Here is a 26,669-nt window from a genome sequence, read left to right as displayed (position 1 = left end):
ATTTGCAGAAATCTGTTTGGGGGAAGTGAGCATTGAGGGAAGTGTTACGTGTTCAGTGGTAATAGGTTACACAGGTTGTGATCCTCCTCAGCTGATTGCAGAGCATGTGTTATTTATGCTGTTTCATAGCACCCTCATTTTGTCGGGGGAGAGGAAAAGGGCTTCACTTCATTTTTACAGCTAAAGGTTGGCATAGTTCTACAAAATAATCTAGAATGAGGGAAGATGCAGCATGTGTTGAAATAAATGTATATTCCAGAAATTGAGTCTATTTTTAGAAATTAAATTTGCCCATCCATAAAAGCGTATGAAAGGTCACTGCTGCTGTTGAAGATTGCCTTGCAATTCAGTTGCATCAAATATGAGAAAACAATGTGTGCTACGTGGGGCAGAGGCTGCTTAAATCCTACATTGCCCTGAAAAAAAAAACAGGCAGCATCTGAAAGGACACGAAGGAGGTGTTCTGCTATTTACTGATGATTCAGGTGACCTGGTTCACGTTGGGGGATGCTGGAACAAGGGCAGAGTAGAATTCTGAAAGCAGGTTTGAAATAAAAAGATAGCAGCTGACCACCTGAAGTGCGGTCTTATATCCCCTTCTTCCTTTTCTCTGTCGCCTGAGAAATAGATTTGTTTTGTTCTTCTTCCACAGGAGCAGGTAATGTGCTGTGCCAACTGCTGGAGTGGAAAGAACCCTCTGTGAGGGGAGAAGGGAGCTGGGTTCTGTGAGCCTTGAATTCATTCCTTTTGGTTCTATGTCAAAGCTTTGGTGGACTTAACACCGAAGAAGTAGCATCATTCCTCTCTGGTCAGAGGCTGCTTCTGTATCTCGGGTTATTCTCACTTTCAATTCAGTGAAAAAATAACAAGGGATAGAACTGCTACTATTTTTGTTGTTCATATGTTTACTTCTACTTTAATCTGTTCTGATCAATAGGACAGGGTGGTGGTAGTTGAAAATACAGCAAACAGGTCTGTAGGAGAAAATGCTCCTGTATTTTCTGGAAGTGTTACTACTTGGTTATTGGTTGCTCTGGTGTTTCTTTAAAGGCCAGGTATTTCTGCGGCATTCAGGCTCTGTGCAACTCTCATGGTTGTCTGCCAAGCTGCAGCCCATTCTGTTGCTGTAGGATAACCAAAGATCAGCCACCTCTGGTCCCTTCTGTGGAAGGAACAGCTATTGGTGGTGGATCTGAGCGGGGCTGTGAGGATGTCAGGAGCCGAGCATGGGGACAGTGGGGCTGGCTGTGTGTTGTGAAGGTCTGCATGTGCTGTTCCACAGAGCTGCGGCGTGTGGTGCACGCCTTCCTTCTCTGAAAACTCAGGTTATGGGATGCACAGCTGTGGGTTTGGGACATGGCTGCTGTGTGCCTCCTTTGGTCATTAAGGTAATCGCTTATCATGAGCTGCTGCATGTTAGAATCTTTGTAAGAGAAGTGTACGCTGCAACTGTGGCGCTTGGAAGCCTTGGACGGAAGGATTTTTCAGATCTGGAAAGCTGTGGCGGAGTTGAGGTTTTTGCTCCTTAAGGGCTTCTGTCTGCATTCTTGCTTGGACTTCAATGCTGGTTAACAAATCCCTTTGCCTGTAGTGATGATGTGACTCAAAGGACCTTTCAGGGGTGAATTTGAAGGTTCAGATTTGGCTCTGCTGCTTTCAGCAGGCACCAGAGAGTCTTTACCTGTAGTTTTGTGCATCTGCTCTTAATTGAAATGTCTTTCTTAACTGCTTCGGTTTTGCCAATGAGCTCCTTTTCATTCTACAGAGCTGGAGCAATTATTTCTTAGCCCAGCTCTTGAAACAGCCGGAGTGCCTGTAGGTTGTCATCTGTGGATGCTTCCCCTGAAGTGTTGGGATAGACTGTTTCTTACCAGCAATCATGAGTCCAAGCAAAACAGCATTGAATTGCTGTGTGGCAAAGTGCACTGTCACTCCAAAAACCCGTCACTGCCATCCTCAGCGCAGGGCTAGGAACAGGAGAGAAAGTAGTGCCTCTGACATGAAGTTATTCCAGATCTTAGTTCTTGGGTTGATTCTAATAAAGTTAATTCTGACTGAGTTTTGACACAGGATGGAGGCATGGGTGAGTGGCTGTGAGGAAGCAGTGTCTTCTGGCTGTAATGAGTTGTCTGACATTATGTAGATCATGGTCAGAACGGGAGATTGTGCTTGTGTCCATGTGTGCTTCTGCTGAAGCGCTTCCGGTAAGCATCAGTGTCATAGGAGGCGGTGGGCACAGGACAGGTTTGTCCCCATTTTATGTAGTTGGACCTTGCATGAGAACTAAGTGACTCACCCCAAAATCACACAGAGATCCTACATCTGAGAGCTTACATGCAGGCAAAACAAAGCCTTTCAGAACTGTTTTTAAGGTCACAGCAAAGCTCAGTACTTCTGAAGATATTACACAGGGCTTCTTGAAGGCTGCCCAGGGTGTCACTTAATAGTGATGTCCTCTCTGGAGCGGGCAGCAGCCAGGAAGGTCGCTCTGGTTCGTTTCATGAAAACTTTGACAAGTTCAGGATTAGCATTTGAGCTGAAGGAGTCTTTGAAGAGAAACAGCAGTGAAACGGTCAGGAGCTTCATTCTTGAAATGGTGGCTGATAATATCCGGAGCCATGCCTTGGAAGACAAATGGGATGCATTCATGCCTCTAGGTGCCTTTGTGGGCTCTCTGACTCGGAAAGACCAGACTGCATTGATTTACGTGATGGGAAGTCTGGAGGTTAGACACTTTTCAAAAAGTTTTCTGCGTTGGGAAATAGTACGGAATCAATAGAGAAAGTAATTGCTTTGACTTGGAGATTCTTCTTTGCTCATGAGCAAAGAGAATGGTTCATTGCTGTGAAAGGTATGAAGCACTGGACCCTATATTTCCCCAGTAGTGTTTGGAGAGAACAGTGCAGCCTAGATTCTTCTGAGGGTAGCTTGTCCTAGAGAGAAGCTCTTACAAGTTGATGCTCACAGACGAGAGATTTCCTAGCTAGGAAATCTCTGTATATTTTAGAATCTAACATTGGAGGTTGGTAAGCTGTAAAATGAATCAGATGGTATTTTATCTTCCTTGGAGAGGAGCGAAGAATTGTATACAATGTAGTGAAATGCAATATCATGCATGGACATGTGGACAGGCACTTGAGTGCTGAGAAATGCCTGGTTCAGGCAGCAGTTTGGTGTACTTTAGCTCATGCTTGTTACTTCTGGTGGCTGAGATTTCCATATTTTTTTTTTTTTTTCTTTCAACAAGCTGTTTTATTATAGAGCATTAACAGAGCTCTGAGCAACGTGATGTAAAAATAAAGAATTAATGCAGCCTTCCTCCTGAGTCCTTCATATTCAGTGATAAAATGAGGGCTGATTTCAGCACCCATTTTAGCTTGCTTAGTATACGTTGCTTTTGGTCAGATGGAGGGAGGGTTGGGATGGATGTTTTCTTCCTTAGGTAGTTAATAAATGGGAAGACATCCAGTCCTCAGCACTAACTGAATAATAGCTTGAAAGCAGGATGGTGTGGTGTAACCAATCGATTTGTCATTGGCTGACCTCAGAGGGAAGATGAAAAAGATTCAAAAGGAGATAAATAATTGACACTACTGCCTCATGTCCATTCAGCTTGCAACCTTTTCTCCTTGATATTGAAGAGAGCCGAGTTGCTTTTGGCAGCTTCTTTCTTTGGCCCAGGCTCCCCTGCAACCTGAGTGTTTGATTGCAGGAGGAAATAAGAATTAGACCTGAGTGATGATGCGTCTTACATGTACGGAGAGAAGATGAATTTCTGAGCATGCAGGCTCTTAGCTCTGCGTTTCTGCATAGCCCACAAGAAAAGAGCTGAGCCTTTTTTTTCCTACATTGAGGTGTGTGTATGTACTTATATATGAAATGTCAGGCACTCCGTGCTCTGGGAAGCAGTGTTTTTGCATATCCCAGTACTTTTCATCTTCCCTGTAATGTGGCGTTTGGTTAATGAATGTGCCAGAGTGAGAAAACCCAAAGGAAACCTCTGGCTGTTTTCCTAGAAACTTTATTAATTTTGCAGAGCTCAGTTTTGAGGAATAGGAAAGGTCCCTACCCCTGCTCCGGAGAGGCTCTTAAGTGTTTTTTAAATTGTTATTCCTGAAGCAGGTTAAGCTGGAGGTGTCTGAACGTTGGCAGTGCCCTCTGAAGGTAAGGTGCTTGCGGGTGCAAAGAGGCTCTGCTTGGCCTGAGGTGGTGTGGGCCTGGCTGTGGGCAGCAGGCACCTCTCTGACCTCAGGAGATGGGTTCAGCCCCACGCTCTGCACCCGGTGTGGGGCCGATCCTCCAGCCTGCTATCTGGCCATGCTCTGAAGCTCGAATGCCCAACCTGGTCCCTCTTCCTTGTGCCTGGCAGCAGGTCTCAGTTCTGGGAGGCTTTGAGCTGGGCCTGCTGGTCTTCTATGTTCCATGCCGATCGCACCATGGCCATGCAGCAGTACTTGCCTGAGGGGTGAAGCCACCAAACCAAACGCAGCAAAGCTGGTTTCAAGCACCATTTCTAGTGTTTCCCAGCTTGTTAGGCCTGTGTGCTTCCCCTGAGCTTGTCTCAGTTAATGCAAATGTTTTATTTTTTCCATCTCTTTTCCTAATTTTTTTTCCTCCTCTTTTTAGCCTTCTCTCAAAATGGTAGTTTGAAAAGGTTATGTATAAATGTACGAGTTATAAAGAAGTTGCCAAAAATATTAAAACAAAAAATCTTGAGTTTGTCTGCTATTATATGCAGCAGATAGTGGAAGCAAATATTAGTCATTCACATCATTTTCTGTGTTGAGTCAACATCTATTTTTAGGTGCGGAGCGCATAAAGACAACTCTTTGACACAAAAAACACATAAAGGCATCCGTTTGACATCATTTGTGTTGGGGCTGAGGCTGGGGAGGAGAGGAAGACGATCACTGAAAGCATTATATTTGTGACAGGACCCCTCATTTCTTCGAGAAGGCATTTTAAGACATGGTGCAGGAATGTACTGATCTGTTTATATTTAAATCAAGATGAAGTGCAAAATATTCAGGTTTAGATCTGACTCTGTTTCAGATGTGCTGCAAAGTAGTTCTTCGTGATCTGTGCTGAATGCTTGCAATTAGGCCTTATCTGGGAAGTGTTCTTGTTCAATTTGCTATGCTAAATGCGTATATCGTAACAGTGCAGAGGGCTTTTCATGCACATACTACAATTTATAGATCTGATTACAGTTTATAGATCTGATTTTTCTTTCGGCTCTGAATTTGTGTTTTTGTAGGCAGAAGAGCAGTTGAAGGATTTGATTTAATAATTTTTTGATGGCATACATGCAGTGCCTCAGCTTGCTTTTCTTGTTTATTTGGTCATAATATTTTATGGTCTGGTTTGGGCTTGCAGCGCAAGGAACTTCTTGTGATAAACTGCAGATATGACAGTGAGTGTCGGTATGCAGTTCCCTGAGCAGATGTTCATTTAGTTGAATTTTACCAGCGCTTTGCTCTTCGTCTGGTGCAGGTTTCACCAGCTCAGGATGAGAATACAAAGAGCACAAAAGATCATTCTGAAAATAACCTGATCTGCTTCAGATACTTGAAGAAAAGCACCTTAGAACTTGAGGATGCTGTGTGTTCTAAGGTTATTGCACGTTGGATGCAGTACATCATCCATACACCCACAACTCATGGGGGTAAATTTACAAAGCAGCGCGTGGGAGGTCGCACATTAATCTACCTCTGAACAAAAGCTATTTTGTGCCTGTGCTTAAAGAACCCTTGCATTTGTTGTTGAAGTCTCCAGCTGCCTTTGTTCTTGTAACCTTTCCTGGTTTGGTTGGTTTGGTTTTTTGACAGGTAGCACCTTGGCTTCAGGGCTGTTCAGCCCATGTAAGGTTTATTCTTGTGGAGAAGAAAATCTGTCTTTCAAATGCAAAGGGCAGCCCTGCTTACTAATAGGTATTTCTTTGTCTTAAATCCCTAGGTGTCGTATGCCCGTCCAAGTTCAGCATCAATCAGAGATGCGAACTTGTATGTCAGCGGCCTTCCGAAAACAATGACCCAGAAAGAATTAGAGCAGTTATTCTCACAATATGGGCGCATCATCACCTCACGGATTCTGGTTGATCAAGTCACAGGTTAAACAAAAAAGTTTCCTTGACGCGTGCATGTTTTTCCAGATGGTAAAATTGCAAATGCTTGCTGGTGGTAGGGTTTAAGATGATATGATTTTCTTCTTGTGTAAAACACATATCTAGTACTCTATAGTTATTATTGCTTGGAGTTGTGCTTGGTTGCTTTTTTAATGAGGGGCTGGAAAACACAGTGTTGTCATCTCAAAATGATTATATTAAATATTGTAGGGTCTAATTGCAAAGAACACAACTGGGGAATGGTATTTTTCTTTATAATAAGACTTATCTTAATTTGCAAGCAGTGTGTTAAATCAAAATGAACGTTCTGTTTCATCGTGACATAGATGAGGCAGTTCCTGCATATATTCATTTGTTTGCATGTTTCTACTTCCCAGGGGTTTCTCGAGGTGTGGGATTTATCCGTTTTGATAAGAGAATAGAGGCGGAAGAAGCCATAAAGGGACTAAATGGCCAGAAGCCTAGCGGTGCTACAGAACCAATTACTGTGAAGTTTGCCAATAACCCCAGCCAGAAAACAAGCCAGGCACTCCTTTCACAGCTGTATCAATCTCCCAACAGACGCTACCCTGGACCGCTTCACCACCAGGCTCAGAGATTCAGGTAATTACCTGGAAAAGAACTGAAGTTCTACCAGCGACGATGATGTGGGGCAGGTGCTATGCAGGAGAAATGTGCTTTAGTTGCGTAGGCTGACCTGATTTTCTTCGTAAAATTAAATATTCTTTCCTGGAGAATGAGGAGGAAAATCTGCTGACAGCAGTAGTCATGTCGTATTTACTAAAACAGCCGAAGTACTGTACTATCGGATCTCATGAAGCCTCATAGAAAAAAGGGAGGACAGAACAAAGTTGCACTGATAATCAAATGAGCAGTGAATACCCTGTTCTTAGCATTTTCTTGGTAATGCTTTTATTTTCTGCTGTATTATTACAGTTTTGATGCAGCCTAGACTTTGATGTTAATGACAATGGATTGGTAGCAGGAAAAAAGCTGAGTCTGTTCCAGTCGGCAGCAGTATCATTAAATTTAGCTTAAGATATCTGCTCTTGCTGTGAAGAGACCTTGTATTAGTGCTTGATGTGTTTCCAGAGATATCTTTAGAGATACTTTATTGTATATATTCTGATGATACTGATTCCATCCGATACATAAACCAGTGTTTGCAATACATGATGTCCTCGTTATTCTTGTAACGGCTTTCAGGCAACTCAGCATTCAAATTGAAGCTTCTTTGGGGAAAAAAGTGAATGTTTCCATAACTGAGTAGCTTTACCAAATTACTCAAAGTTATTCTAGTTTTTTGCTGGCTAAGTGCTAATGAATGAAGATCATGAAGTAATTTGACTGATTCAAAGGCGAACACGTATTTAGTGTATCTTGCAGTGCAGCTTAATGTTCTGTCAGTAAAGGGCTTTCAGAAAGCTGATGACTGTATGCGTTCTGCACAACTTTATAGTCAATTGAACTGATGTATTGTGCAGGATTGCTACTAAGTGTATCCTAGTGGAGAGATTATGTTGAAGTAGCTAAAATCAAGGTTTTCTTCAATTCCATTTATTTTGTACTGCCATTCTTTCCCAGTTAATTTGGAAGGTGAGCAGTTGAATATTTGCAAAGATTTCGTAATGCTGTCTAAATTGACAAACCAAAAGTCTATCTTGTTAAAAGTAAATCAAACCAGGAGAAGTAAGGTTTTTAAGGTGGTAGATGAATTAAAATTGCTTTGAATCCAGTGGTGGAAACTTAAGCACAATCTCAAACTTAACAAAGCAGGCCACGAGTTGTTAGGCTCTTTAGATGTGTGGGAAACTTGTTGAACATTTCTTCTTTGAAAATGGAATGCTATTAATAATAGTTCCATTGAGCGATCTTGCCATCTGTGAGACATTAACCCAAAGACCCTCCTTCTCTTTTCAGGCTGGACAATTTGCTTAATATGGCCTATGGCGTAAAGAGGTAATTAGAATTCCACAGATTGCCAGATGTCCGTGTTGGCACAGATTGGTGCTACAATTTATTTTTTTTAATTCACTAACTTTATTTTTTTTTAATTCCTTTTCTTCCACCAGCATGTCAAATTCTTTTTAAGTTTGGACTTCAGTTGGTTTTGTTCCTTTTCAAGGCCACACAAATTCTGTGGGTTTTTCAACCTTTTTTTATTTACAGGCGGGCTTCTCAAATGGTTGAGGTGCAACAGCTACAGGCATTCAAACTCAAGTCGTCCTGTCTATTTGGTTCAGAATCAGAACTATTAACTTAAATTTCTAAGTAATTTCTTATTTGATTGTGTGGAATGTAACAGCTGAAAATGGAATTCGACTACTACTGTCCAAATCTCAGTTAAGACCTTCATTGTCCTACATCAGGCTTCCCAAGTTTGACTTCAGGCTGTAGCTGCGTGCACCTTAATCTGCCCTACGTTTCTTTTGTTACAGGTTTTATACTTTGAAATTTTAGTGATGCCTGATTTATTTTTCGTTTCAAGTAGCGGTGTTTGTTTGTATGTGCTCTTGTGCGTGAAAGTCCAGCTGATGTCACTTATGCTGTTTCATCAGTGTGTTTAATGTCTGATAGCTGAAATGAGTTGACATTGTCAGTGTTTCTCCTAATGGTACACATCAGTTCAAGCGAACTTTGCAGCAAAATAAAGGTGTGGTCTTACTCCTAATGTAAGACGTCCAGCTATTCCCACAGTTAAGATGAGAAAATACTACTTAATCTTCTGAAGTGCTCTGCTCATGACACGTGAAAATGGCTTGGTATTTTTTAAAAAGCTCACGCTGTGAATGGTATGGTAAGTATATCTGTAGCTGGCAGAGGACAGCAGCATACTTCTAACTGCTGCCACAGTAGCTGCTGTACAGGGACTGCAAGACCGCTTTGTGGAAGTGAAGCAGGGCTCAAAACAGGCTGCATGCTTTCCCTGCACGCTCCTTGTGTTCATCAGTGCACTGTTTTCATGACTGTGATCGTGGTGGTGGTCTCAGAACTAGCACCAGCCTATCATGCTCTGCTTCTCCTGAGTTCTTCCCTCTTTCGTCTCTTGATGAATTGCTGGAAACTGCAGAACTCAGAGCCTCGAACATGTATCAGATGTGAATAACTCTTAGAAGATGGTGGTATTCAGGGAGTTTTCTTTGGTTTTTTCTCCTCCAGAGTTGCAGTGCTTGGTTCTGACTAGCAAGACTTCACAGTTGTGATTTCATATTACCTTCAGAGAGAACAAAAATGAGTTCCCTACTTGTTTGTGATACATCTGCATAAACTTGAAATAGCAACGGCTTGTTTGTTTTAACTAGTTGTTCTTCAGGCATTTTGAAGTAGCTTTTTTCCTCCCTTCAGGTCTTGAAAAATTTTACTAGCAAACTCTGTAATTATAGGTGTAGGGTCACTAGCAAAATACTGTATTGACTTCTGGAACTGATTCTGAACTGTGTAGTGTTCCTGGATTTGGGGACTCAGTTTGTTCTCCTGCATGCTGTATACAGGCAGCAGATGAGATATGCTGGGGTGGATCATAGGTTTTATTGACACTGACTTCAGGTCATGTGTAACTCAGAGCTCTGCTCCCAGCAGTAGGTAATGTTGTATTTGTGTCCATAAACTTGTACTGGTTTCATGGATGTTTTCTTGGAGTCATGTTAGCTCCTGTGCTCATGGCCTGCTGATAGAAAGCTGTGTAGCGCCTGAATGTTTCAAGGGGAAAAACTGCTCTTCAGTGAACTGTGAAACCTTACCCCTTTGTGTCCATGCAGAATTTTATGGAAGAGCATGATAGGCATGGCTCTGTGCACTGTACAGTTTTATAGTAATGTCACGGACAGGATTGTGTACATATTAGTGCTGTCTTCATGTTAAATTTAAACATAGCAGAAAACAGTCAACTGTTTTCCTGGCTTACATATGTTACTAGCACAGTTGGCACTTAACAGCAACAGGCTTTTAGTTCCATCTTCCTGACTTTAAAGGAATGTGAAGCTGTTGGCTTGTACAAGCTCTTGTCCTTGCTGCTCTTTGTAAGTTCCACCATGTCAGGTGGTAAAAAGATCATATAAACTGGCTTTGTCCTGCCATCTCCATTTCCTGAGCTTTAGAAGCAAGGTAGCAGAGCTGTGCTGAACGAACCGTTGCGATATTGTTGCTAGATCCGGTATGTGGGAGAGAAACTAAAGGATGTTCACTTGCAAAAGTGAAGTTCAGTAGGAAGACTGTCATTTATTCTTAATAAGCTGTTTTTACAAATGTCTGTGTATGTCTGAGGATCCAAGGCTGTGAGCTCTTGCAAACTGCTCATTTATAGCGTAGCAATACCCCAGTGATGTTCTTAAGCTCCAAATGGATATTCCAAGCATCTACTCTCCTCAAATGTATGTATAAAGTGCCATCAGGAGTCAAAAGAAGCAGCCATCAAGTATGCAGTTTCTTTTATGATTATGAAGTGTGTGCTGCGTAATGTGTGGATAGCAAAACAGGTGTGGTAACATTGGAATTATAAAAGAAGTCTTGGAGCATGAATGCGAGCATCTTAGTGATGCTGTGAGTGCCCCCCCTCCACTCCCTCAGTCCTCACTCAAATTCTTGAAGAATAATTGTTATTCAGTTCAGGTATTAAAACTCGTCATTGAATTGGTGTGAAACCGGGTTTTTATTAAGACTTTTTCTCTGTGCAGTTATTTTAAAACACCCCAAAGTGTAGCTTCAGAAATCATGTCTGTTTTTCAAACTCATGAAAGGAGAATTATGTTGATCCTGAAGGCTGATGCTGCTTAACATCCTCATTAATAACCTGAGTCACTGGCTGCAGCACACCTCCCTGAATGGGCAGCACTGGTGTGGTGCAGGAGTGGGGGCAGTCCTTGTGCTGTTGGCTGTGGCTGCTTTTGGGGTGACCTTGCTGAGCTGGAGGAACCTGGAGAAATTCAGGAAAGGCAAATGCGGAATTCAGCCCCTGACTCCTGTCTTCAGATACCTGCAAGGGCATTAAAAAGAAGATGAAACCAAGCTCTGGGAGGTCAGTTGCAGAAGGGCAAGAGTCAACAGAAACAGGCTGCAGCAGGGGAAATTCAACTGGATGTATGGGAAGAATTGTGAACAGTGAGGATGGTCAAACCCAGAGCAGAGGCTTTGCAAGTGAAGTTCCCACCCTTGAAGATTTCAGAACCTTTGTGGGTGAGGCCCAGTCTCACTCCATTTAGTCTGGCTTCAAGCAGAAGGCTGTTCAGATGTCCTCCATAGGTCCTGCCCAGCCTGTGCTTACCTGTGTCAGTTCTTTTGTCCATGAACGCATCACCTGGCTTCAGCTTTCTAGTTCATGTGTTCAGATAAGCACAACAGGCCCCTAAAAAAGGGGTAAAAGGCAGTGCAGGGGGCTTAGAGTTCTGTGTTAGGTTTCCAGGAGCTTGTCTCTCTCTACATTGACTATCTGAAGAGCCTTAGATCCTGCTATGGACAGGGAGTCTCACATTGTGAAGGTATTAGTGACATATGCCCCATGATTACATTGATGGACTTTTCTACTTTGTGATTGCTGTGTAAATCTTTGTATATTTGGCTGACTGGCTTTAGGACTCTTTAAACTGGATTTTTTTTTCCTAGTTTGTCAGATAAGGGCTGTGAGGGGAGAACTAAAATCTACCACTTCCAGAGCTCTCTGATGGTACGTTCAGCCAAAAGAGCTTACTGGTACAGGTGAATCCTAACAGTGGTATTTCCTGTTACTCCTTCATTTAAACTTTGGAGGCTCTGTTTTTTGCACAGCAAACTTCTTACAAGTAAAGAGTTTTCCATCACTCTGAAACATGTTGGAAATATGAGGCAAACTTCTACAGACTTTTTTAAGCAGAATATGAAGACTGTATTTGACTTGAAAGAAGTGCTAAGGACGGGCTTCTGGATGTTTATAACATTTCAGTTGGCTGTATCCATGGAGGGAAAAGCCTTCATGCCCAGATTCACTCTTTATCTAGTAGAGGTCCCTTCCGCGTGCATAGGAGTTAGAGACTCAGGTTGCTACGTGGTAATCTTCCAGGGATAGGATTGAGAACCTAAGTTAACGCCCAGTTATTTACTTTGAAGTCTTGGTTCCGTGTAGCTTTTACCAAGAGATATATTTAGAATAGACCCCTCTTTTTACTTGGTAGGTTCTCCCCGATCACAATTGATGGTATGACGAGCCTTGTCGGAATGAATATCCCTGGTCACACTGGAACTGGATGGTGCATCTTCGTCTACAACTTGTCTCCCGACTCAGATGAGAGCGTGCTGTGGCAGCTGTTCGGTCCCTTCGGAGCAGTCAATAACGTCAAGGTGATCCGCGACTTCAACACCAACAAGTGCAAGGGATTTGGCTTTGTCACCATGACCAACTACGACGAAGCTGCCATGGCGATTGCCAGCCTTAATGGATACCGTTTAGGAGACAGAGTATTGCAAGTTTCCTTTAAAACCAATAAAACCCACAAATCCTGAATTTCATATCCTTACTTACTAAAATATATATATATAAATATATATACGAACAAAACAAAACAAAAAAACTCTTCAAGGCTTATATTCAACCATGGACTTTATAAGCCAGTGTTGCCTAAGTATTAAAACATTGGATATCCTGTGAGGAACAGGAAAGGATTTTATAATGCTTAGAAAAAAAAAAAAAACCTTTGATGCATTGAATGTTCTTTCATAGCTGTCGTTGTTGAATATAATATACATAGATAACAATGTGCAGGGATTTTTACCCGGCCAGCTAGTTTTACTACCTTCCTTGAAGGTGGGTCTTTTTAAGATGACCATTCACTCATTTGAAAAAAATAAGAAAACAGAAACAATTTTTACAAACTAATGGGATTAAAAGCGAGAAAAAAGATTTTTCTTTTCTTTTCTTCTTTTGAAAACATTGATCTAATCAGATTGGTAAACCCCCCTGGTAAATTAAAGAGGAACAATAAAAATTGCAAAAAGAAGAACATAATTTTGCAACTTTTTTTATTTTTCCTTTTTTCTTTTATATCATGTGAACTAAACAGTCTTCTGTTAGGGAATGGGGTAGAGGGGGATACCTGATGACATAACAATTTAAATAACATTAACAATGTTGCCAAAGAGGTGGTCTCTTTGCTGAAAATGGGTTTCAAGAAAAATCTATTTTTATAAAATATAAAGAATTTTTACAAGAGAATCTGGATTTGAGAAAAAATATTTTGACTGGCTAATTTAGGGGAAATTGACAACTTTGTCATGTTCATACTGCACTGGTAACTTTTTAGAGATCAAGATGTGTGTTTTAAACTGGATTAGTAGATTGTTTTTTGAAGGATGGGCTACAAACAGATGATCTTCGTATCTTTTCATAGCATGTAATAAAAATATTAAATACAGTACGGGAGAGTGTTCTTCCCAGGCACGCAGTTACCCACAGTCAAAACCCAAAAGCAAGGAGATGAGTTGCAAGATGGTTTTTCTTTAAGTCATCAGTATGGGATATCAGCAGAACAAAAGTTTAAAAAAAAGAAAAAAAACTTAATTTTGATCAAAAACTTCCTTGGTTTGAGCAGTAGGTGCTACGAAATTATTTACATATCTTAGTATCATAGTTAAATGTAATGTGTTTAGAAAGAATACATTTGCTTTAAATTTGTTAAGAATTTTCAAATTCACTTTATAGCCCATGCTAATATAATTGGGCTGTGTTGGCACATTTGGAACACTGTTTATGTTGCTTGAAACACTTATTTATTTAATTGCCGATGTGATGCATATGGCCAAAATCAAATATAGCTAGTTTGGCTAGTCTACTTATTTGTTTACTTAAACTATGGGAAGAAGCATATTATTGTGTCATTTTGTTGTGTGTGTATGTGTATATATAATATAAATATATATATATATAAAGTTATTTTTTCTTTTGGTTAATTTATTATAAGTTGTAACACTTTGCTAGTTTTGTTTGTATATGTCTTAAAATGTTTTCTTATGATACTTAAGTGACAGAGGTATCAAGGTAACTTGTGTAGAAATATTGTTTGATATATTGTCATGTTTGTTGTGAATATTTTTTCTTACTGCACAGTAGAAAAGAAAACAACTGGGTCTTTATTTTAATGTAATTCAGATTGGGGAAAACAGAGCTAAGGGAACAAAATGACTGAGGGGGTGCTCTCCCATGTCCAGTGCACTGATCATTTTAGTATGTTTGTGCTTTGTACGGTTATATATTTAAAACAAAAAAGGGTCATGCTCTTCCCTGAGTACTAGAAACAGTTACTCGCTATGCATAATCTAGTTGATAGTTAAATTTGCTATTGCTTTTCTTGTCTTGTTATATAAAATCTTTTCAATACAAGTTTAGTCTTAATGGTAATAAAACGTTATGGTTATTTATAACTTGTGCTTATTTTGTGCATTTTTTCCATGCTATACCCACTAACTGCATGTAGACTAAGTATTGTTTTTTCACACTGAAGAGGCAAACTTTTGTAGTAGACAAATAACTGAAGCAAAGGCTGCATCATAATTTTATCAGTTTTTTACTTTAACAATGTTAGATTTTAGTTTAAAGGAACACTCATTCAATGTTCAGGGAAACCTTTATACATCATCTGCTATGAATGAGCGCAGTTTGCTGGGAAAGTTTTGATGCATTTGCTAAGCATTAGTGGGGAAGGCATGTCAGAATCTTTTCTCTACAATGTGTTTTACTATCTGAATAATAATAATTTAAAAAAAATCTTTCTTAGGACCAGGCAGTTGTATACTTTAGTTATAATGAATGACTTCATGTTAACCTTGCTAGTTTAGATCATTTCTGAGGGAAAGTATTGTAAATGTTTTTTTCATAACCTTGTTGTGTTTGAATTATTTGTACTTTAATTGTCCAGACAATAAATGAAAGTGTGTAGAATGGCTATGGACTTTCCACATTTTTAACCGTGTTCAGATGTCGTAGTGATCCCAGCCACACCTTCAATGAGGGAGATGTTAGCCTGATCTCAGAAGCAAGGTCTCGGAGACGAATGTCTTGGTTGGACCAGACTAAGAATATTCATTATTTGTTTTTTCTCCTTCTGAAGGCAAGAAGGAATCTGCCATTTAAGATGTTTGACACCAAAGACCAAATTGTAACTGTGATTCAATACCTTTATTTGAATGTGGGAGATGCTGAAGGGTTTCTACCATATACGATGTTTTTACACAACGAAAATATTAACTCAGTATCAACTCTAAACAACAGTAATGAGAATTTCAGCATTAATATTTTCTAAGTCATTTACTTTGACTTTTCTATGACCATGCTGTGAATGTCACGCGAGATGAAACAGTGTACATACCTGCTGTACAACAGTGTGTGACCACATTCCCAATTTGATTCTTTTCACCATGTTATAACAGTTGATATTTCAGTTGACTTGTTTGAATCCCATTAATGCAAATATTCACTTCATGTTTATGTTATGTAACATTCACTAATTGAGAATGTGTACCTTGTAAAACTGCAGCATTGAATCTCGTAACAGATTAGGAGAAGTATCAGTGGGCTGGATGGACTGTGCAATTTTTCAGCTCCTTCACCTATTAATAAACTCGTGTTTTTGTGAGATTAAGTTACCCTGTTGATTATAATAATTAATGTCAGGCCCCAGCATGAGTTGGTTCTTAAATTTACAGTTTGCTTTATTCATCCTTAAATCAATCTGCCCCTTCTACGATGTGAAATACAGGAAGCAGTGGCTCTGTTTAAAGACTTGGCCCTGAAGCATGCCTTCCATTCATCTACCCATCTCTAGTTCTATGCAGACGTACACTTTGGGCTTCAACATGCACCAGTCCACTTCTTTTTATCTGAACCTACTTTGTTTAAAAACAAACAAACTACCCAGGCAGTAGTGCTTGTAATAGAATGCCACCAGGTACACCACACCATCTGTTCCCTTCACCTGATTTATTTTTTTTCCCTTCCTTTCTGCTGTGTACCTCACATGGCCAGACCAGCAGTAAGAAGGCAGCATGGGGCAGGCTGGTTAAGGCAGGAGCCTGTTTGTGCCCTGGGGGTTGTGATGACTATGAAAGGGCCTAATTTCCTTAAGTCCACTTCAGGCTCAGCTGCTGTTCTTCAGCATCTTGATGTAAGGTGCCCACGTCCCTGTTACCTATCGCACTCATAAATACTCTTACAGGAGCTGTACAAAGGCTTTTATGTCTGTTTAAGAAAAGCAAAAAGCCACGTTGGTGTCATGGCTGTGGTATGTAAAGTCCTGACCTGCTTTAGGAGAGCGGCACACCTGTGTGCTGGATAAAAGGGGCTACAGGTGGTGCCTTTGCCTGCACCCATCCTGCCTGAGCAGATCCAGGAATTCCCACTGAAACACAGGCTCTGCTCCGAACCACTGCTCCCTACCACTCACTGGAAGTAATCAAGTTTTATATTCCTTTCATGAAAGGGTAATCACCGTGCAATTAGCGAGCCTGCTGCCTAAATGGAAAATCACCTGGGGGGTTGGAGGGTGCTTCCTTCAGTGCTGTGCGTGGGCTGAGTGGGGTGGGGTGAGGGTGGGCAGGGGCTGGTGGTGGGAAGGCCCTGAGCTTGTGCTCTGGGAGCCTGGCTTCCAGTACTATGGCAGCAGGTTGGTCTGTTGCTTGCAGACTCATTCCTGTTACCATTAATTGCTTCCATTGGCACTGCATGGGGGCTGAATGTACCCAGCCTCACACAGGTTACTGAGCACTTGGCTCAGCTGTGGGGGCAAGAGAGAAAGGCCCGGGGGACTGTCTCTTTTTGCCATCACCTGGAGCAGGCAGGGCTGTCACCTTGCACGTCCTCTTCAGTGGCTGCAATGAGGTGAGGTACAGCCGGGTCAGCGAACGAGGACTGGGCAGGTTCGTTCCCTGCCCTGAGGAGCTCAAAGCCCAGGCTCACTGCACAGCAGTAATTCATTGTTCATTGGGAGCAGAATGAAAGATCAAATCCAGAACATTACAAAAGCTTTGCCGTCTCAGGCTAATCCAGTATTTCTAGCCTAAAAATAACTGACTTCTGAAACCCAGAAGTGATGGAGACAATGCAGCCGAGCTTCAGTAGGTTCTGAAGTGGGCAAAATAAGAGCTGCTGGAAGGAACCAAAAAGCAAAACCCACACACACCTCACAGGGCGCGCAGCCCCTGCAGCCCAGTGCTGAGCAACCGCTGTGATCCCAGGGGTGGTGAGGGGTCACTGCCAGCACACAAGAACCACGAGTACTGGTGACAGGCACAGCTGAGGCCATCAGCAGAAACACTGCGTGCAGGGCGCACAGAGACTGACCCACTGAGGTGTCACCGAGCTCCTGTTCTCATATCCCACATTTCAGAAGGCCTGTAAGTGCACCGGGGAGGACTCTAGGAAGGAAGGCAAACAGAGGGACAGACACAAGGTCCAATTAACTTAAGCCAACCACATCTGATGTCAGACAGGTTCATCTATCATCATATTAGCAATTTTCTGAAATGCCCTTTCAGCAGAAATAACTGGGAAGAGGATGTAAACACACACACGTAAGCAGCTGCTTTTCACACAAAGCTTGACATTTTGCCATCTACAAGCTTGTATCACATTTGTAAACAGCCAGCTCGTTTTAAAGAGCTTAAACTATTTTGTATTAAATTTCATTCAAATTTTAAATGTTAAGAGGCTACAAATTATCTCCCATTGAAATAGCAAAAGATCAAAATCCCAAGTCTGCTACCTGAGTTGCTCCTCAGCCAAGTGCCCTCCTTACATCGCAGCAGTGGGATCACCAGCCTTGCCCGTGCTCTTGCTGCTTGCTCCCAGGCACATACAGCACAAGGCTGCTTCCTTCTGTCCCTCAGCTCTAATGCACACCATGTGCTGAGTGCAGCATCCCACCCCAGAAGCCATCAGCGTTGCACCAAGGGCCATAAGGAGCCAGGGTTCCTCCCAGCAGCAGCTGCACAGACCACGGCACCCTTTCAGACCCCACAAGAGAATCAAATAAGGACATTTATTTCAGTAACAAACACGGAGATCTCGAGCTCTTAGAGTGCACGCAGGACTGGCAGCGCTGCCATGTGCTATAGAGAAGCACTGAGCCTTCTCTTCCTTACACTGTGCTTGAGTTGCACGGGTCACAGCAAAATGATATGCAAGAATTAGCTTTTTACAAACAATGCAATTCTGATTTTAAATCAGCACATGAGACAATTAATTTTGTAGGATAAGGAATCTGTTGCAAATATACAGCGGTACACCCACACATCACCATCTGCTGTGGAGAATTAAATGTACAACTCACAAATGAAATCCTGCAAAGTTGGTGCAAAAAGGTCCTTGCTTGAATTTAAACAAGGCTGTAGAAACCTGCAAACACATTGCAAAAGATCGTGAAAACAATAACAAATTTGTCCATCTGCGAGTAGGTTCTAGCAGGGCTGGGCTTCTGTTTTGTTTGTGGTGTCTGTTCATTTGCAAGAATTGTTGCAACTGACAGCGCGAAGCCAATGGCTGTGTTTGAACTCCTGGTGGCCGCAGTCACTGTGGAGGTGCTGCCAGTTCGCTCCTGGTGCTGTGGGTTTAGGGAGAGTTCAAAACAAAACAAAACAAAACAAAAAAAAAGGAAGAAAAAAGATAGAAGTCCTTTTTTTTTTTTTCTCTTCAATTTAGCCACAATTTTGAAAATTTGGCAAATCTTACATTGGTTGTGGATGTTTTATTATTAGAATTATTAACAAACACAGTTCTACTGAAGAGGAGAAAAATAAACATCAACAAATACTGCTGCCATAAAAAAAATTTCCAACAAACACAAATATCTGTTGTATCCCTTTAACTCCATTGAAGCCTTGTGTTCCTATTCTAATATTCCCTTCTCATTTTTTAACACACTAATGTGAGGTGATTTTATGATTTGATACTTGGCAGAGCCAAACAATATCAAGTCCCATGCCCTGAGCTCCTGCCTGTCCTGTACCGAGGCAAGGGGCAGAGTTTGGGATATGGCACCAAGCTGAATTCATGGCAAGAAAGGCAATGACTTCCGTGGGCCAAGGCTGCCAGCAAAACGTGCCTCACTGCTCAGTACCAGAGCTGCCTCAAGGCACACGCATACAATGCTACCAAACCAAACCCATCAGCATCTCGAAATCTACACCACATCCCCAGCAACCCACGAAGTCATGCAGGAAACACAGGACACAGTTTCCCTCTGCCCCAGCCACCATGTGCTCTGCACTGGTGCTCTTAAGGGACGTAGCAGAACTTTTCAAGAAATGAGAAGACTCCTTAAACTCATTCTGAGGTGTGCGTGCTTTCTAATGTGTTTATCCCCTCACACCTGGGAAGGGCTCTCAGCACACACACGGGTATAATTTATGCTAAGGGGCCTGTTACATGTTTTGCTCAGATAAAGTGTGTTGGCAATTAAGAAATGCAGCATCAGAGATACAACGTGCATGTAAATGTGCAGAAGGGATTCTATCAACTGAACGAACGCCACTAAAGAGTATTCAAAATCTCAACCTAATCAGAAACCTGCGCATATCTATATGTATTTATATCAATATCACAAACCCTGTGACATCCGCAGCACTGCTAGCGTTCTGACGAGAAAGCAACTGAACACAGCTGCCTTGGGCAAACTTGCATGCATAAAAAATGAAGTGACTTGATTAATCAGTGAAAGTTGCTGAATCATGGGCTCGAAGCCATGCCTGCATAGCCTGCCTTGGCTATTGGTGGGGAACCGTCAGTGTGGGATTTAGATGAATTTCCATCAGCTGGTCCATGGGCCTATGTGGCCCTTATCTTTGCCAGCATTTTGATGAGAAATATAACCTCTGTCCTGAAAAATGAGCCTTGTCAAAGGGCTAGAAGTGTGTAAAGGGAGGAATCGAAACAGAACTGTTAGAAGAAGACATATGTTTGGAGAAAGGAAAGCTGGGAGCAAGAAAACCCTGACTCCACTTGGAAGCCACCTTGAGTGAAGGTGGTAGAAGCTGAAGGTAAATTCCTACCTGAGCAAACACCATCAAATTCAGCAGTGTCACCAAATGAGCAGGAATAAAGGTGGGCTATGGCTGGGAGGGAAGCAGAGGCGCCAGGCTGTGCAGCCAACAGAAAGGTGCCTTGTCAGAGTCACTTGGATAGCAGTACAGCCACAACAGGAATATGGTCTCCAAGGCATAATCTGCTTTGCTGTGATTTTTCAAAAGACAGAAAGGCCAAGGAAAAGCATAAGGAGCAACTTTTTTTTTCCAGAACAAAAAAAAAAAAAAAAAGAAATTTCTAGGGACAATGTTACTGTGACACTCACCACAGAGGCTCAGTGCGCAGCACGTCCTGCTCTGTGTCTTGCAATCACCATTCCCCCTCAGGAGGATGGAGGTTCTGGGAGAAGGATCCTCCTTCTGTGCCAGCCTGTATTTGGAGAAAAGAAAAAACTCAGAACCACGCTTCACAGGGACCTGCAGGGCTGTGCCTCAGTTCCCTCTGCCTTCTTCCCCACAGAGCACAGCACAGAAGCCCACGACGACACATCTGCCAAACCCTCCCTGACAGGCAGCCGGTCAGAGGCTTGGCTTTGCATCTTCAGAGCATGAGGGGATTGTCCTTGAATCAGCATCTAGAGCAAAGGGAAAAGAAGGGCATGCAGCCTTTGTGCCAAACCCCATCCCTTTCCTTTACACCGTGCTGCACTTGTGAATGCTCACTTTAACGTATGTTATATATATAATGAGTTCATGTGCCAGTAATAGAAGAGATTGTCAAACTGCAGGAGCTTATCTGTGAGAATGGCCAGAGTGATGTTTTGTCAGCTAAACTGCAGAGGCAATGCTGAACAGGTTGTTCCCTGTGCTAGAGAGCAGTACCTCTTTGGATACTCACAAATATACTTCGGTATGAACTGTGTGTGTATTTTCAATATTAAAAGATAAAATATAGTTCTATGCCATGTTATAAACTAAGTTTGTGCAACGGAAACAGATTTTTACAGCTAAGTAGAAACCTCTTGAGAATAGGAGGTTTATAATGGAAATGCTGACAGACTCTTAACTATAGCAGTGGGATCTTCCCTGCTATTATGACCAGATAAACCAACAAGGTAATTCAATGTAGTGTTCCAGCTCTGAGACACTAACACACTCCTCCTGGTCCCAGGTGCTGGGGGAAAGTTAAATATAAAACTTAATGAAAGCACGGTGACTGACTGCGGTGCTGGGAGTTGTCCCTGTGCCAGGGACTGGAATTGCATCCCACGGAGGTTCACGCAGTGGCTGGAGCCTGTTGCAGCTTTCCTAGCTCAAGTCACAGTGCCCTGTAACGAAGCCGGCAGAGAGCTCACAAGATACAAACCCACTCACTGCACTTGTAGCAGGCCAAGAAATGAAAAGGAGCACAGGGCACTTCCAACGCCTACAGCATATGGGGCTGCTGGCAGAGACCTGCACTGCTCCCTGTGAGATTGCTCCCAAAGCCTGGTTTAGCAACCAGAAGGTGAGGACGCCAGCTCCTCCAGCAAGCAGCAGCTGTGGGCAGCTGGGGCATGCCTGGCCACACTGCTCTGGCTCTGTCCCCTTTTCCCTGTCTGGGAGGCAGCAGCAGGGCTGTGCCGAGCTGGCAGCAGTCTCCAGCTCGGGGCTGAATAGAGGACAAAGCTGGCGGCAGCACTTGCCATGCCTTAACACCCAGGAAAGCAACGTCTGCTGCCCCTTTTTGCAGCACGTATAAAACTACCAGGGCTTCAAGGAGATGCACACAGTGCTCCACCTACGCACGAATCCTGAGCTGCCTTCCTGAGGTCGGTGGGCTGGTAGCACTGCCTACTGTCAAGACCGTCTGACATTCCCAATTACAAGACCCTACTTTCAGCTGCTTATAACTGTCATATTTTGACCAGTAACTTGTCATTTTCCATTCTGGGCATCTGCCTCAGGCTGAATTTTTTTTGGAAAGCTTCAGCCAAAACAATATAGCTATTCCCAAGGGCAAGGCCAGGGAACAATGCACTGTTTTGTAATGGTAAAAGAGAAAAAGAACTGACATCCTCTTCTTTAAGATGCACCACGTCTCCTCATGCTTTGGATAAGGGAGCAGAAATTTAGCCGACTTGTGACCTTTGTATTAAGGATGCTCCTTTCATTGCTGCTGTGAAAATCCATATAAGTGTGGCCAAGTGAGAGCACTTGAAAAAAATCCAACCCGACTTACTCAGTAAAGACTTTCTGCAGTGGGAAATCCAAAAAACATTGCAGATCCTGTCCTGCAGCACTTGCCTTGCCCTGCAACTCACCCCAAACACGGCAGTCCCTTCCAGCCCCAAAGCAGAGCTGCTCACACAGCACTACACTCAGCACAGCCTCACACACCGTTGGTTACCAGGTATTATTGCCTGTCCAGAGCATCAGACCGAGCTTCCCTATGGCCCTATCACTGTGTTGTGGGCATGACGATCACTTGTGTTCCAGCATCCAGACCACCAGGACAATTAATTCAGCCGGGTTAGCATAGGAGAGACTCGGGCCAGGTTCTAAGAGGAACTGCAGCCACAAGGAGTGGTAGGGACAGTTTGATGGGCTGGATGAAGATAGTGGGGCCAGGCAATGGGGCAGGGGTGGGAAGCCCAGTGCTGAAGTGTGAGAAGGGGACTGAGTCTTGGGAAACAGCAGTGGGGGTTGAGACTATCATAGCAAAGAGAGACCTGGTGAAAGGATGAGACACAGGGAAGTAGGCAGATGATTTGCACCAACCAGCACTGCTGGCTCTCCAGGCCCAGCAATAGGCTGCAGCACTCCAAGGCTCACTGTCAGAAGCTGCCAGACGATCTGTGTGATCCTGCCACACCCGGTGGGAAGCAGCAGCTTTCCATCCCCAGCACTGCATGTCTCTTCTGAGTTCACATCCCAGCAGCAGGAGCTCTGTGCTCTGGCAAGCAGATGCCAAAATGAGCAGCATACATTTAGCAGCCCCATGCAAAACATCAGGGTTAAATGACCGCCACAGGCTGACAGAGCAAGAGCTGGCAGCAGCCACGTCTGCAGGACACCATTCAGCTGCCTCACCCAGGACTCTTCCCTGTGCCCACTGCAAAAATCACAGCCCTCTCAGCTTCCACAGCACACAGATAAGCAGCCTGCAGGAAGAATGCGTGATGCTCAGGGATTTCCTACACATGTGGGAAATTCTGGTCTTTCAGTACGTCCTTTGAACAGAGAAATCTGGATGAGAGAAAATGGAGGGTATTCTGCTCCTCAGAATTGTAGTTAAATGGTGCACCGCCTTTACAAAAAGCTGATGTTTACTACTGCAATACATTTATTTTTAAGCTCAGGTCATCTGCTGTAAAAAATTACCCAGACCATTAATTTTGGAAGCCAATGCTGAGAGATCATGAATGTTAAGAATTCTAATTATATTGGGTCTAGGAAATTTAATGAATAAAAGAGACTTTTCATAAGCATCTCAAGCCGTAATATTTTAATGCTATTGGCATTAATTAAAATATCTGGAATTTTTAAAAGAACTCCCTTCCTTTTCCTTTAAATTTTTTACTTCTACTGCTGGAACAGCTAAAGCCATGAAAAACAATGTTCTTTGTGGTTGATCACCTCATTTATAATCATGTCATGGCAGCAGCAACCTTTTGCTGAAATTCTGTTTATGCTTCAAAAATTTCCCCCTAATAACTCTGTCCCCATCCCCCCCATCACCAGCATGCCCAGATTTGTCTGCGCAGGGCTGTGAAGATGAAAGTCCGGATGATTTGGCACTGTACAAGGGAGTGAACTCCCTTCAGTGTCTGATTAATGGTACTATCCATCTCAGAAGATAGTGAATCCCTCCTTTACAGCTTAGGGGAAAAAACAGACTAACCTTTGAATTCATACTCCGTCATCTTCCTCTGACATTTTTGGCTTTCTGCAGGACACAGGGCTGCAGCAGAGCAGCAGTAGTGCCATTCCCATGCTGAGCATTACCAGGAGTGATGAGGACACCCAGTCTTCTGCTTCGTGGGGCCAGGGAATGGGTTTGGTGCCCTTTGCAGAAGTACTTGCTTTGCAGGGGATGCAGATACAGTGCAGGGCATGCAGTCCGTGCAGCCTTGCTCCCTCCTATGTACACTTCCACCAATTGCAGCTATGCTGAATGCAAGGAGAGAGCACTCCCATGACTGAGCTCTACGATGGGTGCTTACACCCTGACTTGAGAGCTCACATGAGCCCAGAAACATCAAAGGCTCTTTTTGTCTCTTCTTGAGCTCACAGGTTTTTATTTGCATCTTTTTTGTAAATATACACTTGCTTGCTGGTTATTAATAGTGGGACCTCACCTAATTTGATGTTATGCTCACTTTTCTGAGTGTCTAATGAAAGGAGGCACACAGAACTGCCACGCGCTGCTTAGCCACTTGGCTTGATGGAGAATGGAGTTTTCCAGCAGCTGGAGGCATGGGAGCCGCTCTTGGTGCAACCATCATCTGGGCAGCAGCACATCAGGCACGGTGCAGAAAGCCGCCTCCCTCCTGGGGCACTTTCACTTGAAAAGGCCAAAACTATGGTTGCCTGAAAGGAAAACAGTATTTTCTGATGGATCAGGCTAAGCGTGGTTTTCACTAGAGCAGCAAATAACAAAAATAGGAGGTTGCTTTTTATTTCCACCGAATTGGGCACAGTCTCCTCTGTCTCCGAGGCACTTGGCACAAAACAATGCTGCTCCTGTTGGGATGCTGCACGCCAGTGCATTGCAAAGAGGCAGGTCACAGTTCCCTGGCAGCATTTCCCCCTCCACACAAATATGCCAATTCAGCAGACTTCCCAGCTCGCTGTGCTGATTCCTGCGCTGGGCACAGCCAGGTGTCACACAGGTGAGGCTGTGCACAAACATGCAGGAGGCCCAGAGGGCTTTATCTGTTTTCTCCATGCGGCTGAGAGAGCACTGAAAGGCTCCTGCTGGCTTTGTATGTTCGGTGCCATGGAGAAGAAAATCGATGTGGGAACTGCAGATGGCTTCAGTGTTTCAGAGCAATCCAGGCTGCCTTCCAGTGAAAACAGAACTGATTTACTCTTAAAAGCTTAACTTTACTGACCATTATATTTTATCTCATTATTCAAAGGCAAACACTGAGCATTTTCTCAACATGTCCAGTTCTTTCAGGTGGAAAGGGGTGAGAACCGTTTGTGCATCCTGTCAGTTGTTTTATGACTTCACGTGATTTCAATAAGCTTTTCTTCCCGATGTTTTTCCATGCCTTGGGATCCAGTACCATCTTCTTGTTTACTCTGCACTCCGGTGCTATCAGCCATCCTCAAGTGTTTGTCTCATCACCTCTGAGACTGCTTCCCTACCCAGGAAAACAACAAGGGACAAACTTTCTGCACTCTTCAGGTTTTTTCTCTCAAATAAGCCAGAAAATAACGTTTAGCTCCTATTCTTAGCTAGCCGTGGACTCCCTGCTGAGACCCCCTGCCCTGTCAAATGCTGACTAATCGTGCCTGCAGCAGAAGTAATCCAAACCAGGGAGCTATTCAACAGCAGCAGAAGGATCCATTAAAACAGATTATGCTCTCTGCTGCCTTTCAGCCCTCAGATGAGAGGCTCAGCACTGCGAGGCACTGCCCTGGGGCACAAGTACCCAGCAAAGCCACCCTGCAGAGTCCTCCTGGCGACTCTGTGAGGCTCTTGCCTTCAGCAAATGGCACAATTCAGGCCAGTGAGGTCCATGTGTGCCAAGGGACCAGGGCTGCGAGGTGATGCTCACGGGCATAGTCCTGGAAACTGCTGGGATATTTTTGTTTAGCTTCCTTATCCTTGGCACACAGGCAGCAAAGCACCTATGCATTTGATTCCTATTTGATTTCTCCTCTGAATCTTCAAGAGGTGCAAACCCCTACAGGATTCAGTCCCTAGAGAAAAAAAAAGCACCGTAATGATGTCCTGGAGGTAACTCAGCCTCCCAACTCTGCAGCTGCCAAGCAACAGAAAAGGCCCAGGACTTGAGGAGCAGGATTCCTGCCAGATGCTGGGACAAGCTGCTGGTGTTCACAGCCCTGACCTGGGGGCAGATCAGCCCCAAGCTCTCTGTCTGCCCTAGACACGAGGCCAGCCCTGTGGGTTTGGGTATCCTTTTCAAGATTCTGTCTCAGGCTCAGCTTTTTCTTCCAATACCAATTTCTAGAAAAATCTATGCCTGTCCCTCCACCATCCAAGCACAGGCTCTATGGCAAGATATGCTTCTCTAGCCACTGCTGCTCAGATCCTGAGTCCTCTTTCCTCTCAAAGTGAACCTCCGGGCTCTTCCACTCAATACCTCAGCCCAAGTGTGACTCCAGGAATTGTTACTCCTGGTCTAACGATGCCAGCCTGGCTGCCAGATTCATATCCTTCCTTCCAGCCAGTGGAACAAAGTATGCAGATCCTTGTCGCATCTCTGAGTTTAATGCAGCCATCTCTAGCTGGGCTGTGGCCACTGCTAATAACACACTGCTGCTCCGCAGTGTGTCAGAAAGCTGACACAGGCTAGAGGATGAAGGACATTGCTAACACAGAGTTTCCTTGGTT

At 43.4% G+C, this 26,669-nt stretch overlaps 1 protein-coding gene across 9 annotated transcripts in view; it reads left to right on the top strand.

Moving 5' to 3' along the window:
* ELAVL4 (ELAV like RNA binding protein 4) overlaps positions 1 to 15,030 on the top strand; it is a 73,640-nt gene extending 58,610 nt beyond the window's left edge. For 8 of the 9 annotated variants that reach the window (XM_052665980.1, XM_052665982.1, XM_052665978.1 and 5 more), the window contains exons 4-7: positions 5,956 to 6,109; positions 6,502 to 6,727; positions 8,045 to 8,083; positions 12,268 to 15,030. In XM_052665980.1, the coding sequence (XP_052521940.1) occupies positions 5,956 to 6,109; positions 6,502 to 6,727; positions 8,045 to 8,083; positions 12,268 to 12,595 (747 nt within the window). In that variant the 3' untranslated portion in view covers positions 12,596 to 15,030. The remainder of the gene's footprint in view (positions 1 to 5,955; positions 6,110 to 6,501; positions 6,728 to 8,044; positions 8,084 to 12,267) is intronic. The other variant, XM_052665979.1, reaches the window with a different exon arrangement.
* Positions 15,031 to 26,669: the final 11,639 nt, after the last annotated feature.

This window comes from Tympanuchus pallidicinctus, unplaced genomic scaffold, assembly GCF_026119805.1.
Source record: "Tympanuchus pallidicinctus isolate F22 unplaced genomic scaffold, pur_lepc_1.0 scaffold7, whole genome shotgun sequence".
Lineage (NCBI taxonomy): Eukaryota > Metazoa > Chordata > Aves > Galliformes > Phasianidae > Tympanuchus > Tympanuchus pallidicinctus.
Note: the sequence above shows the minus strand (reverse complement) of the source record. Positions and strands in the feature narration are given on the sequence as shown.